Raw genomic sequence first — 14,329 nt, 5'->3', positions numbered from 1 at the left:
TTTTTAAATTACTCCCGGGGTCATTGAGAACTAATTTTCAGAAGTGGATTTAAAAAAAAAGTTTACAGCATAAGTAAATATTTTTCTCCCCCAAAGTCCATTTTGCTGCTGAATATCCCTTTACCTAATGTAAGTCTCAGTTCAATGTTTCACTGAAGTGAAGTTTCAGAGAGAAGCAGCAGCATAAGAAATGAACATTTGCCAGATAGACTAGAGTCACAGGGCAGCAGCAGTCAATTCTGCTCGCTTACCCCACTTCAGCTAAATACTCACGGCCCAGGCTTATGCCAAATTTCAACTCAAGGACTTTTTTTTTCCCCTTCTTTTAAAATGGCCAGTCTAAGCCACTTGGAAGTCTGGTTTTATAATGGAACTGCTTATAACACTTTATAGCAGCTCTGTAAAATTGCTACAAAAACCAGCACCTAAGTGTAAAGCTAGTTTAATATTTTGCCTCTCCAGAAAGAGAAATAAAAGCAAAACAATCTCAAGGGAAATTTGAACATTCTACTTCCAGAGAACTTTATCAGTGAGGAGAGTTTTAGACTTTATTTGTCCAATATTAAGTTTTTGTATTTTATTCTTCAGGTTCCCAAAAAGCACGATCAGTATTCAAGATGATCTGATGACTTCCAAAATGCAGGATGATACTGTGTTCTTAAAAACTAGTAATTTTTTGGAGATATGCAAGCTTTAGAAGAGCTGTGAGTTAAAACCCTTCTTATTAACTGTCAAGGGCTTTTGTTATACACAAAGATTTAGAGGCAACATTTATAACCACTAAGTCCCAAATTTGCAATAGGAATGGTTTTAATGCTATTTTTCTATCATGCTACATGACCAGTAGGAAAATGGGATAAGGGACTCATGGGCTGCATAAAACGTGCATATTAGTGAAGAGTTCATGTACCAAAAAAGCAAACAATCTGAAATGGAATGTAGGCATAAATATAGATTTATAACAAAACATATGGCCAAGAGTGGTCAAATCAGGCGTATAATGAATTCTGTTCCTATAATAGTATCTAACAAACCTATACGGTGCTAAAGGGCAAAGCCGCCTGAGAAGTGATGCCATTTGGCTGTCACTATGCTATAGTAATCCTCAGTTGCAGGTATAGTTAACACCTATGCATTTTTACAGTTTGTGTCGGACAGTTTGCTCTCCTTGGTGAGGTTAAGTGTGGGGGAGAAAGGTGAAGAGTAGTAGAAAAATAAAAAAAATTGTAACAAGATAAACCATTTTAGTGAAATAAACATATTGTTCTTTAAATTACTACTTACAGTAATAGCAGTACCATAGAAAAGCAAGAAAAATGAGTATTAGAAAAAACTTGGGGTAATGAAATGGAACTGCTGCACCGCTGGAGCAGAAACATTTATGGAAATAGTTTACTTCTGATTAAGCTGACAAATGAAAAGGGAAGAAAGAGAAGACACATGTTATAATAACTAAGTTATTTCTTGGCTTTAAACTAAAGAATATGTAGAAAATGGATTTGGAAGTAAAAACTGTTCACTTGCTACAATCTTTGGTAGGAATGTAACCAACAAGTTTTTACTTTCTACTTACCCAAGAACACACCCTCTTAAAAAGTGATTTGCTAAATAAAAGAACTTTCTTCATTTAAGAGCCTTTAAAATATTACAGGGGTCACAATGGCTGATTTCTAGGACTGTCATTACAGTCTCAAAAAATTAAGCAGCTTAAACTACCAGGGGGAGGGGGGAGAGAGCTATTTGCCTCCTTTCATTGTAAAATGCCCACCAACCAACATATGTGCTGAGCAAAATGAATCAGCACTGCCTCACTGAAAACTTTTGGTCCTACATGCAGTGAAGGGACAGCACTCTTGGCCTGGACTTGATATGTGACTTTTGAACAGCTCCTGATGTTGAAAGCTGCACACTATTCAACTACTGTATCAGAGCCTATGAACCCTGACAGCTGTTTACAAAAAGAAATGCATTGGTGTGTCATGGGGGAAGCAAGGTTGGGTTTTTCTTTAAAAATTATGAAGGGGGTCAAAGCACAGTCTCTCCCTCCCTCCAGCACACAAGTGAAAGCAAGGGATTCATTTAGCAAGCAAATAAATGAAGTGTTCACTACAAGGCACTACAGCAAAAATTGTAAGAACTCAGACACTATTCACATTTCCAGTTGGGAATACAGTTTTCACTGGATTCAGAGACTGGTTTTCCTCTTTCTGCTACACATCAGCAGCAAAAAGGTGAGCAACTTGAGTATGTCAGGAAAGAAATACTAACAAAAGAGCTTTACACTATTGTCTTCCCCTTTTCCTTGGAATGGGAGACATGATTAAATTGAACGCTAAAAGCTATGTTCATGCAGTACTGAGGCTGAATACACAGGAACTCAAGTCAGGAAATGCCAGAGTTAAAGACTGCCCTCTCCTGTTTATGGAGTGAGTTTTGTGTGTTTTAGTACCAGCACCACACCTGCATGTGTGCATCCTGGCAACACCATTTACAGGCTATGGGGTGAGTCTTCCTTGTTCATCAAGTAGCCAGTGTGGGGAAGAGCACCAAATCATCCTTTTCAGCAATGATGCTCCCTGCCCCCATTCCTTGTCCATCAGAGTCAGAGTTGAGCTGAGGTATCTTGAATGTATGCTGTTTCACAAGCTGGTTTAGACTCTTAAGATACAGTATGTGGCATAACTTTCCAGGCCTCTGAAGAACTAAATATCAAGTACACTCTTTTACTCCTATCGTCTGGGAAGAGGCTGCTGATTTCTGAAAGATGAAACTGGGCTGGGGGTAATGAAAAGGAGGCAGTTTATGATATACCCCTTTTGAACTAATAGGAGCATTCAAGACATTGAAGTAATCCTGCTCCAGCTGTGTGGCGGTCTTTGTGCCTTAGAAAAAGAAAGTTGCTGGAATTTGGCCCTGTTGAGTTTCTGTGTAACTGGAAATAATCTAGTGGAGAAAAAAAATGAAGTTTCCTTCTCCCTGATAAAGATCATGAGAGGTCTCATTTGCATTCAGTCATAGAGATGTATTATGGAGAGATTCACATTCCTGAGATCTGCTTACAGAAACAGTCCAGCAGGTTACTAAAAAGCCTTGGGGATCTTTAAAAGAAGAGGAGACTGGACACAGATCTCCCCTCCTCCCGCAAAGCCTGCCTTCAGGGGGCTCTGAACTGGGATGGAGTATACCAGAAAGTTAGGCTATAGATGAAAATTGTGTGTGCTGTGTCACTCAGACTGTTTACTACTAGCAGCCACTTGATAAGCCAAAGTAGGTAGCTTGGAGCAGACTAAATTGTCTGGATAGATCTTAATGACCTATGAGCATACAGGTCTCAAGTTAAGACACAAATGGCCATGTAATTCCATTCAAGTGTTCTCCTGACTGCCTCTCCTAATTGCCACTCCACAAGAAAATCTCTTTGTTAGGAATAAAAAACGAGGAGTTCTTGTGGTTCCTTAGAGACTAACAAATTTATTTGGGCATAAGCTTTCATGGGCTAGAACCAGTGGTGAGCTGGAGCCGGTTTGCACCGGTTCGCTAGAACCGCAAGGGACAACCGGTTCTAAAAGGGCTTCTAAATTTAACTGGCCAAAAGTGGCGCCTTAGGCGCCGACTCCATGGGTGCTCCAGCCCTGGAGCACCCAAGGGGAAAATTTGGTGGGTGCCGCCCCACCCCCGGCCCCAGCTCACCTCCGCTGCGCCTCCTCCCCTGAACGCACCGCCCCACTCTGCTTCTCCACCCCCGCCCCCAAGGCTTCCCTCGAATCAGCTGTTTGCGCAGGAAACTGGGGCAGGCTGAGAAGCAGGCCGTGGCTTCCCGCTCAGGCCCAGGGAGGCGGAGGTGAGCTGGGGCGGGAGGGCCACCTGCGCCACAGCAAGTAACCCCGAGGGGGGGGAGGGCGGGCCAGGGGAACCGCTCCCCGCACCAGCTCATCTCCACCATCCTCGGCCTGAGTGGTGAAGCCACCACCTGCTTTTCCGCCCCCGCAGGCTTCCCGCCAAAGAGTTGATTCGCGGGAAGTCTGGGGCGGAGAAGCAGAGTGGGGCAGCGCCTTCAGCGGAGGAGGAGGAGCGGAGGTGAGGTGATCCGGGGCCGGGCACGGAGTGGGGAGCTGCCGGTGAGTGCTCTGTACCCACCGAATTTTCCCTGTGGGTGCTCCAGCCCCGGAGCACCTAGGGAGTCAGCACCTAAGGCGCCACTTTTGATGTGATCAGTGGGGGAGCAGCCACTCCCCCTGCTCCCCCCCAGCTACGCACCCCCGCCCCTAGGAGCCAGAGGGACCTGCCGAATGCTTCCTGCCAGATGCTTCCTCCAGGACTCCCCACCTCGCCACCCGGCAGGTGCCTCTGGCTCTTAGGGGTGGGGTGGGCACCCAGTATGGTGGCCCACGAGACCCTCCTGCCCCGGTTCTGGGGGCAGTCAGGGGACAGGAGAGGGGGGTGGATGGGGCCGGGGTCCTGGGGGGTGGGGGCATCAAGGAACGTGGTGGGGGGGTGTTGGATGGGGCAGGAGTCCCAGAGGGCGGGGGTGGGCAACGACCCCCTCGTGGGGTGAGGAGGGAACCCGTTGTTAAGATTTTGGCAGCTCATCACTGGCTAGAACCCACTTCATCAGATGTATGAAATAAAAGATACACGAGCAGGTATAAATACATGTAAGGATGTGGGTTGCTTTACCAAGTGTTAGGTCAGTCTAACAAGATAAATCAATTAACAGCAGGATACCAGGGGAGGAGAAATAACTTTTGAATAAAATAGCCAAAGCTCAAGGAAGGAGGTAGCTTGTAGAGTCTGTGGAAAGATTTTTGGTAGATCTGGTGGTGAGTACACATCCCAGAGTCAAAGGTCCTCCTGCCACTAACCCTCCTCTTAGGTAAGCCAGGAAGGACTGATAGATAGCTCAAGCATCTCCACTGATTACAGCTGCAGTAGTATTACATGGGGAGAGATAGCTAGGAACCAGGTCATTTGGGACTTCATAGATCAAAACCAACACCTTAAAACAGCCCCAAGGAAATTAACTGATAGCCAGTGCAGATTACGGATCACAGTTGTGTTTCCAGCTGTTAATATAATTAGTGTTATTTAGAGCAAGATGCATTAATGAAATGCTACAAAATGCTCTGGCATATGCTATACAATGGTTAATATGAACTTCTTCTTTAGCAGGTTAAATACAGCTCACTGTTTAGTACTTCCATAGACTGATATGTAGAGAGGAGAATGGTACTACATGGGTTTTAGATGTAATTGAAAGTTCAATGCGAATGGCACACACAAAGGCACAGTTAAAGTTCACCCTTAACTTTGGCATTTCATGACTTTAGTGTTCAAAGGGGCAGTCAGTTTAAAAATTGCTTCTCCCTGGAATGTTTTGCTTAATATAACTGAAAGCTCAAAGCTTCTCCAGGTTTTTCATTTTCTTTAACGTGCATTTGACAGCACTGTGTGTACAGTCGCTTTCCCCTACTTGTGAGGGTCTTTTCCACAGCAACGAAAAACTTTATGGTGTGATTGTAAAAGCACAGGAATAGCCAAGGGACTCCAGGACACTCGTCTGACGCAGAACTGTTTTTGAAGTCAAGTGGATTTCAAGATGTTGGATTTCCTTTATCCAGGTAACCTTAATGGCACACACATGTAGACATTTACATTTAATTTCCTCCCCTAGAAAAGGAAGTGGGAAGAGGGAGAAGAAGAGAAGCATCTCGAGGGCTTTGAGCTTAGTAGCCTTGAAAATAGCGAACAAAACAAGCAAATTCAGTAATCTCAACTCTTTGGCCTATCATTACCAGAATGTCTCTACTGGAGGAGATGATCTTGGGGATTTGAGAAAAGTGGCCAAGCCAAATGAGGACACTTCATGGGAGCCTAAGTTCACTACACTTAATTGTTGACACATCATTTTAGGTACACAGTTAATGAGTTTAAGATAATGTCATTACAATGCTTGGAACTTGACCAAATGAAAACCAGTTTCCTCTGGAATAAACCCATGCACTGCTCCTTAGTAAGGACTGTTTTCCATGCCAAATTGCAAGTGTTAAGATTCCTCTGTAACCTCACTAGATAAAGGGTAGAAAAGTACAATGAATTATGAAGAGCCACCAATGGAAAAGGTGAGACTATAACACAGGCTATTCTAACTCCTAGCCTAGCGTATATTCTGCTAAGCAACGAGAGGTTCGTAAACAGAGAAAAAGACTAGTAAGGAGGAGAAGTTTTTTAAAATTCAAAGTTTATCAGCACACAATGTAACGTTTTGTGGGTTGGTTGAGAGCCACCTTGGGACTAGGTTAGAGTTTTATACTGTCACCCATAACTACAGCGAGTATGCATCACTGTGCACCACTTTGTCCCTAGGTGCATTTCTAACAAGCTTAGCAAAGTCTCTGTGCATGCTTTGTAGGCATTTTTACATTCACCTGACTTGGCTGAACCAAAGCAGGTTTTCTCAGAACCCAGGGTATACCTTGCTCCATGTCAGATTGAAACTTACAAGCCTCTGTTGTTTTGATATGAGGTTGTTTATTAAAAAAAAATTTTTTTAATTAAGACTTTCTGTTCTCCAAGGTTTTATTCAGAAATGGTAGAGCTATTTTCACTCAAACTTCGCAAAGAAGTTCACCGTTAGGCTCAGAAATTTTCATCCCAATAGGTGAACATTTGAAGACCACTGAATAATCAATCTGTTGTAATGCCTCAGCTACAGTAGTTATTGTTGCATAAGCTACAGTACTCAGGAGCACTGTGTTACCTGTCTGATACACCAGAAGGATTCTCCAGTATTATAAAATGATAGTGAATTATGATATGGACATGGTCACTCCCTGCTGCACCCTCTTCACCTGATCCATTACTTGAAAACATCACATCCTTATAGTGAGCAATAAGTTCCTCACTAGGATTCCTTGGGTAGGCTTTTGACAGACAACATTGTAAGCAACTACTTGTTACGTTAAAGTCTGTTCACCAGTATGTCTTTCATACACCAGCTTCTCTGAAATTTTCCCTCTTCCTTAAAGAGAGGAAGATATAGTGCAAAGAGCTCAAATAAGGATAAAATAAAAACTCTACCTTTTCTAAACACTGTACATGCATTAACTAATGAATCTTACCACCAGCATGGAAGGCAGATAACCTAGCTCCTTTCAACTTGGAATTTAACCCAGCAGACACAGCTAGACTAAAATTTCCACAACATTCCTTAATTACATTATGTAACCTCATAAAATACACTGTTAAAAACATTACTGATGCTTTCACCAGAGACCAGGATGCAAAACAGATTATGAGACCAGAGTCTTATTTAAATATCAAATAACTGATGAATGACTATAAGAACAATGAAATCAATGTCTCCCTATGGTCATTTGAAGTCAAAATTAAGATCCCTTTAATGTGACATGAAAACCTATCCCTGAATTTGCTCAATCCAACATAGCTTGCCAAATTTAGGAGGACACACTAAAGACTTGGGGGGTTCAGTTTATTTTCCTATGTTGCATAACTGAAGTGTCAGATCTAAAAGCTATAGCAGGGAAGAGAGATGGAACCATGGAACCACTACCAGTTTTACAATGAACGTTTCAAAGATCCAGTAATAACTGTTACCTATTCCATAGCATGAGGAATCAGGGACAAGCAAAGCTAGGAATTAATTTACAGATTCTTCAGAGCTACTGTGAAGGGCCTAATATTTGAGGCGAGAACAGCTGCTCAAATGAGAACTTTTCAGAACTCTTCATGGACTGTGGTGCTTATTTTCTCCCATTGATCTGGTTCCATAAGTTTTACAAGTGGCTTTGAGAACACTCTTACCGTCTGGGACTTCATCTGGCCGCTTCCTCTTCTCATAAACCACTATGATAACGACAAGGATGATAATCTCTGCCAATATCCCCAAGAAGGGCCAGAGAGGGGCCAAGTGGCTGCGCACTCGCAGGATGGTGGTGGCAGAGGCAGAGCCAATTGGATTGGTTGCATTGCACTCATACTCGCCGGGATCCTCACTTATCTGGAGGTTTGTGATACTCAGCTCAGTGTAATTGTCTTTATTTGTAATGAAGAATCGGCCAGAGGAGTTGTTGATTTCCTGTAAAAAGCAGAAAGGGAACAGGGGGATGGGAACTTTGAGTAAGCCCAGGTGACACAAGGTGTTAGGGTATGTCTACACTGCAAAGAAAAATCTGCGGCAGCAAGTCTCGGTGCCCAGGTCAACTGACTCAGTGTCGTGCTACAGGGTTAAAAATAGCAGTGTAGACATTCTTGCTTGGGCTGCAGCCCAGACCCTGAAAACTGGCAAGGTGGAGGGGTCTCAAAACTTGGGCTCCAGAGGGAACATCTACACTGCTATTTTTAGCCCTTATAGTGCAAACCTCAGTCAGTGAGATTCACTGCCGCAGGTGTTCCCCCCCATCCCCACCATTACAGAGTAAACATACAGTTTCCATTCAGTCACTGTGCTAGGTGGGAAAATGTAAAGAGATTCTTGTAAAAGTGAAGAGGCTGGTTACTTCAGACTATTCAACAGTTTGAGTCCAATGTTTAAGGGGTCAGTCTTAAAAAGTTCCGAAATATTTACAAAGCTAAAGTCAGTCTCCAGTCACTTAAAATGCAGTTCTGCTCTGAAAGGAATATAAAAATGGCACCTTAAATCAGCAGACTTGCTCATTGCAATGACAAAATCGACATTTTTTTCACTCCTTTTTACTACGGTCAGACCTGCAACACCAACACAGCCATGATCATGTAAACAGAATTCTTTTCTGGCTTGTGTATCAGTGGAATTGTCAAGTCCCAATCATCAATTCTAAGGGCTTGGCTACACTTGCAAGTTAGAGCACATTTAAGCAGTCCCGGGCGCCCTAACTCACAATCCATCCACACTGGCAAGGTACTTAGAGCGCCTGGACTCTGCACTTGGAGTGCTCCTGGTAATCCACCTCCAGGAGCAGCATAAAACTTAGTGTACCTCGGCTGCAATGCCCCGGCATCAGTGTGAACCAGGTGTTGCATTACTGTGCTCTGATCAGCCTCCGGAAACGTCCCATAATCCCCTTAAGTCAAGTGGCCACTCTTGTCATTGTTTTGTAATCGCTGCAGGAATGTGGATATCCCCTTTCAAAGCTCCGTTTCTGACAACCCGCTGCTTATCTGCTCCGGGATAAAGCAAGCCATTAGTGTGGAATGCTGTCTGTAAGAGAGCAAGGCAGGGGGAGGAGGGGTCTGCTGCTGTCTGAACTTACAAGACAACATGCTGACATGCTCTCGGCCCCCCAAAAACCCAGTCTCTCTACCTCCACGTACACACAACACACTCCCCGTCACACTCCACCGCACCCCCCGCATTTGAAAAGCACGTTGCAGCCACTTGCATGCTGGGATAGCTACCACAATGCACTGCTCTTTGTGGCCATTGCAAGAGCTGCTCATGTAGCCAAGCCAGTGAGCTTGAATCTTGACAGTGTGAACACACTGCAGTGCTTTCCCTACTGCGGTCTCCGAGGGCTGGTTTAACTAACAGCGCTCTACATCTGCAAGTGTAGTCATGCCCGTAGAGCGCTGAGAGTTAAACCAGCCCTCAGAGAGTGATGCAGTCTGTCCACATTGTCAGCTGCAAGCACACTGGCGTGGCCACATTTGCGGCACTTGCAGTGGCATTGGGAGCGGTGCATTCTGGGCAGCTATCCCACAGAGGACTTCTTCCCATTCTAGCGCTGTGGCTTCTGGGAAGGGGGTGGGGGATGAGGGGCATTCTGGGTGCTGTCCCAATGCCCTGTGATGCATCGCTTCACATCCCAGCAATCCCTGTGCTTCTGTCCACATTTGGCATCATCATTCAACATTGTTTGTACCGTGCGCTCTGTCTTCCCTTTCAGACTGCAGGAATGGAGCCCAAACTGCTGAGGAATATGCTGATGAGTCTCACCAGTATTCAGAGTAACAGCCGTGTTAGTCTGTCTTCGCAAAAAGAAAAGGAGTACTTGTGGCACCTTAGAGACTAACCAATTTATTTGAGCATGAGCTTTCGTGAGCTACAGCTCACTTCATCGGATGCATACCGTGGAAACTGCAGAAGACATTATATACACACAGAGACCATGAAACAGTACCTCCTCCCACCCCACTGTCCTGCTGGTAATAGCTTATCTAAAGTGATCTTCAAGTTGGGCCATTTCCAGCACAAATCCAGGTTTTCTCACCCTCCGCCCCCCCCCCCCCAAACTCACTCTCCTGCTGGTAATAGCCCATCCAAAGTGACCACTCTCTTCACAATGTGTATGATAATCAAGGTGGGCCATTTCCTGCAGGAAATTTCCTGCATTTCCTTCAGGATAGGTTGTAGATCCTTAATAATGCGTTGGAGGGGTTTTAGTTGGGGGCTCCTGAAGGATAACCCAACACTCTCACAAATCCTGGGAGACAGGCCAGTCCTTGCCTACAGACAGCCCCCCAACCTGAAGCAAATACTCACCAGCAACCACATACCACACAACAGAACCACTAACCCAGGAACCTATCCTTGCAACAAAGCCCGTTGCCAACTGTGCCCACATATCTATTCAGGGGACACCATCACAGGGCCTAATGACATCAGCCACACTATCAGAGGCTCATTCACCTGCACATCCACCAATGTGAAATATGCCATCATGTGCCAGCAATGCCCCTCTGCCACGTACATTGGTCAAACTGGACAGTCTCTACGTAAAAGAATAAATGGACACAATCAGATGTCAAGAATTATAACATTCATAAACCAGTCGGAGAACACTTCAATCTCTCTGGTCACGCGATTACAGACATGAAAGTTGCAATTCTTCAACAAAAAAACTTCAAATCCAGACTCTAGCGAGAAACTGTTGAATTGGAATTCATTTGCAAATTGGATACAATTAACTTAGGCTTGAATAGAGACTGGGAGTGGCTAAGTCATTATGCAAGGTAACCTATTTCCCCTTGTTTTTTCCTAACCCCGCCCCAGACGTTCTTGTTAAACCCTGGATTTGTGCTGGAAATGGCCCAACTTGATTATCATACACACTGTAAGGAGAGTGACCACTTTAGATAAGCTATTGCCAGCAGGAGAGTGGGGTGGGGGGAGGTATTTTTTCATGCTTTGTGTGTATAAAAGATCTACACTTTCCACAGTATGCATCCGATGACGTGAGCTGTAGTTCACGAAAGCTTATGCTCAAATAAATTGGTTAGTCTCTAAGGTGCCACAAGTACTACTTTTCTTTTTGTGAATACAGACTAACACGGCTGTTACTCTGAAACCAGTAATGTTTGGTGCCCTGCATGGGAATGAAGTGCAATGGTTCCAATGTTAGTAGGAATCTGTGTTTGCTATGCTGACTTGCAGTGCCTGTTGGTTTCTGGGGCTAAGGTATCTTTTACTTAATGCAATAATAAAGAATGTTTTCAAAGCCAAAAAAGCCATTTATTTAAAAGAAAATTCATGTATTGAAAAGAAACCCAACTGCTTGGGAAACAGAAAGGGCAAGGGGGTGGGGTGGGTAACGGTTCAATCACAGATTTGCGTACGTCCTGTTCTCATACTCAGCCTTCCTGTCTGGAGTGCTGTACAATGAGTGCTGCACTTCAGGCTGGCTAAAATGCATGGTGATCGGGGTTGAGTGCAGTGGGTAAGGGTCGTAGTTTGCAGGGCTGGGTGGTGAAGCTACAGGTGTTGGTGGCAGCTGGTGGAGATAAGAACATGGATGTTGCGGAAAGTAGGTTAGAGATGACATGGGGGCACAAGGGAAAGAGTTTTTGGACAAGGGCTGCAGGGGGTGGGTGGGCACGATAGTGCTCTGCCTGCATGGCTATGAGTGCCTGGATCAAGTCTGCTTGACGCTCCATAATGCTTAGCAGCTGCTCTGCACTTCGGTGCCAGCGCTCCGCATTCTGCTAGCAGAACCTTCTTTCACTCTCCCTCCACTCCTGCACTTTTTTATTTTCATGAAGGGACTGCTGCATTACTTCATGCAGCATGTCTTCTTTGCTTCTACGTGGCCTCTTCCTAATTCTTTGGAGTCTTTCGGCCTGTGATAACATGGATGGCTGAGATCTCAAAGTTGCACTGTAAAGGCAAAATGCAACACTTAACAGAGGCAGCATTGTTCACACCAGACAGAGCAATGATTCGCCGGTACTTAAAGACGAGCACAGTCTAAACAATAGCACAATTTGCCCTTTCCAAAGCGGGCACACACAACCCACAGGAGCCCCAAAATGGTGAGTAAGCACAGGGTCAAGCAGGACTGATGGTTTCACTGCTGTACTGTCCTCTGGGGTTCTGTGCCTTGGGGAGAGCCAACAGCTGCAGGGGACCCCTTTACTAAACACTGTCCCCACATTTCCCACAGGAGTTCGTCCTGAAAGATATCTCGCTGCTAAGGGTGACCTGGGAAGCAAGGAGGGTCTTCTACTACAATGTGACTTCTGCTGTGGCCCATATGCAGCTTGCATGTGTGCAGCAATGGTCCCGCCGCCCCTCACAGCACAGTGGTACTGACATGTTAGCCTGATTGGGACAAGGAGCACAGTAGCTCTCCCAAGGAACCCGTGCAAGCGCATTGCCCAGCTTCTGCATGAGACCTCTGAAGAGATCACTGAGGCCGATTACCGTGATGTGAGAAAGCACATCAACGCCCTATTCCGCATCTGGGCATGCATGCAGCCCTAACCCTCCTCGCCCCAAGAGCCCACACCAAATAACTTCCTTCCCAAAATAAAAGCCACTTACCGGACACCTCCTCTGGTGTTTGTCCTTCCCCAAGCACCGGCCGCTGCGACTGGCTACCTTCCTCCTGGCTTGAGAACAGCTCCTGGCTGCATGCATCTAGGGGTTCTGGGGTGTCTTCCCCCTCCTCGGCACCTTCGCTCCCGCTTTCCTCCTCCTCCTCCTCCTGCCTTGTTGAATTGGGCTCGCAAGTGTCCATGTTGGTCCTCAGAGTGGAGGTGGGGTTGCCGCCCAGTATTGCGTCCCGCTCTTTGTAGAAATGGCAGGTCACAGGAGCAGCACTGGAGCGGCGGTTTGCCTCGTGGGCTTTGCGGCATTCCACAGCTCCTTCACTTTAGCCCTGCACTGCAGTGCATCCCGATCATGGCCCATTTCTATCATGTCCCTTGATATCTGCCCGAAGGTATCATAATTCCTGCAGCTGGGACTAGACAGCTTCCCCCCCCCCCCCCGAAACACTGATGAGGTCCAGCACCTCGCCATTGCTCCATATGGGGGATCTCCTGGCATATGGAAGCATGGTCACCTGGAAAGATTCGCTGACAGCACTCCACAACTTGCTGAGCAAACAAAGGGGATTTTCAAAATTCCCATAGAATTTAAAGGGCAGGTCTGACGGTTGGTCACCTTAGGCAGTGCAGTAGAGTTCAAAGTGAAGCACTGGAATGCATTACCTAGGGAGGTGGTCGAATCTCCTTCCTTTGAGGTTTTTAAGGTCAGGCTTGACAAAGCTCTGGAGGGGATGATTTAGTTGGGGATTGGTCCTGCTTTGAGCAGAGGGTTGGACTAGCTGACCTCCTGAGATCCCTTCCAATCCTGATATTCTATGATTCTATGACCAGTGTGGCTAGAACAGGCATTGTGGGACACTTCTGGAGGCCGATCAGAGCGCATTAACAGACCAGGGCATCCACACTGGTGCCGCGGCACTCCAGCCAGGGCACACCAAGCTTTATGCCTCTCCTCGAGATGGATTACCAGGAGCGCTCCAGCCGCGGAGTCCAGGCATTCTACATGGCTTGCCAGCGTGGACGCGTCGTGAGTTAGGGCGCCCAGGGCTGCTTTAATGCGCTCTAAATCACAAGTGTGGCCATGCCCTAAGCAATAAGCTTGCCCAGATGGCGCTAAACTTCAGACATTACTACTGATGATGGGAGGATATATTTGCAGGGCTAGCAGGTAAAACACATTTTGATCTGAAAGTCATGTGAAGCTGCACATTTTTCCCATGCCACTTTCATCAAGTCACTTCTGAGCATCACCCAGCGGGATGTCTGGACTCATACGACTGTGCTATGTAAAAGAGTTTTTATTCTATGATGCATTTTCTGAGTATCATTCTTCCACCTCACTTTTAAAATGTATGGACCCTATTACTTTGGCTCAGAGTCAACTGAAGTCAATGCACAGCACACAGATTCTCTTAAGTAATTTCCACATAAGGGTGTCTAGTATACATAAACCCACTCTCAGTTTCAGGGATGAAATATCTCACTCTTTGGCATTGAAGGCTGCTTCTTAAAATTACGACATCTTGGAAATGGGCCTTTTACCTCAGAGAGTTGAGTTCATGTGCGA

The 14,329-nt window shown here is 45.6% G+C and overlaps 1 protein-coding gene across 1 annotated transcript in view; it reads right to left on the bottom strand.

The window, feature by feature from the left end:
* NPTN (neuroplastin) overlaps positions 1-14,329 on the bottom strand; it is a 103,002-nt gene that overhangs the window by 5,856 nt on the left and 82,817 nt on the right. Inside the window, exon 5 of the mRNA XM_073363092.1 lies at positions 7,822-8,095. Within this exon, the coding sequence (XP_073219193.1) occupies positions 7,822-8,095 (274 nt within the window). The remainder of the gene's footprint in view (positions 1-7,821; positions 8,096-14,329) is intronic.

This window comes from Lepidochelys kempii, chromosome 10 (genome assembly GCF_965140265.1).
Source record: "Lepidochelys kempii isolate rLepKem1 chromosome 10, rLepKem1.hap2, whole genome shotgun sequence".
Classification (NCBI taxonomy): Eukaryota; Metazoa; Chordata; order Testudines; family Cheloniidae; genus Lepidochelys; species Lepidochelys kempii.
Note: the sequence above shows the minus strand (reverse complement) of the source record. Positions and strands in the feature narration are given on the sequence as shown.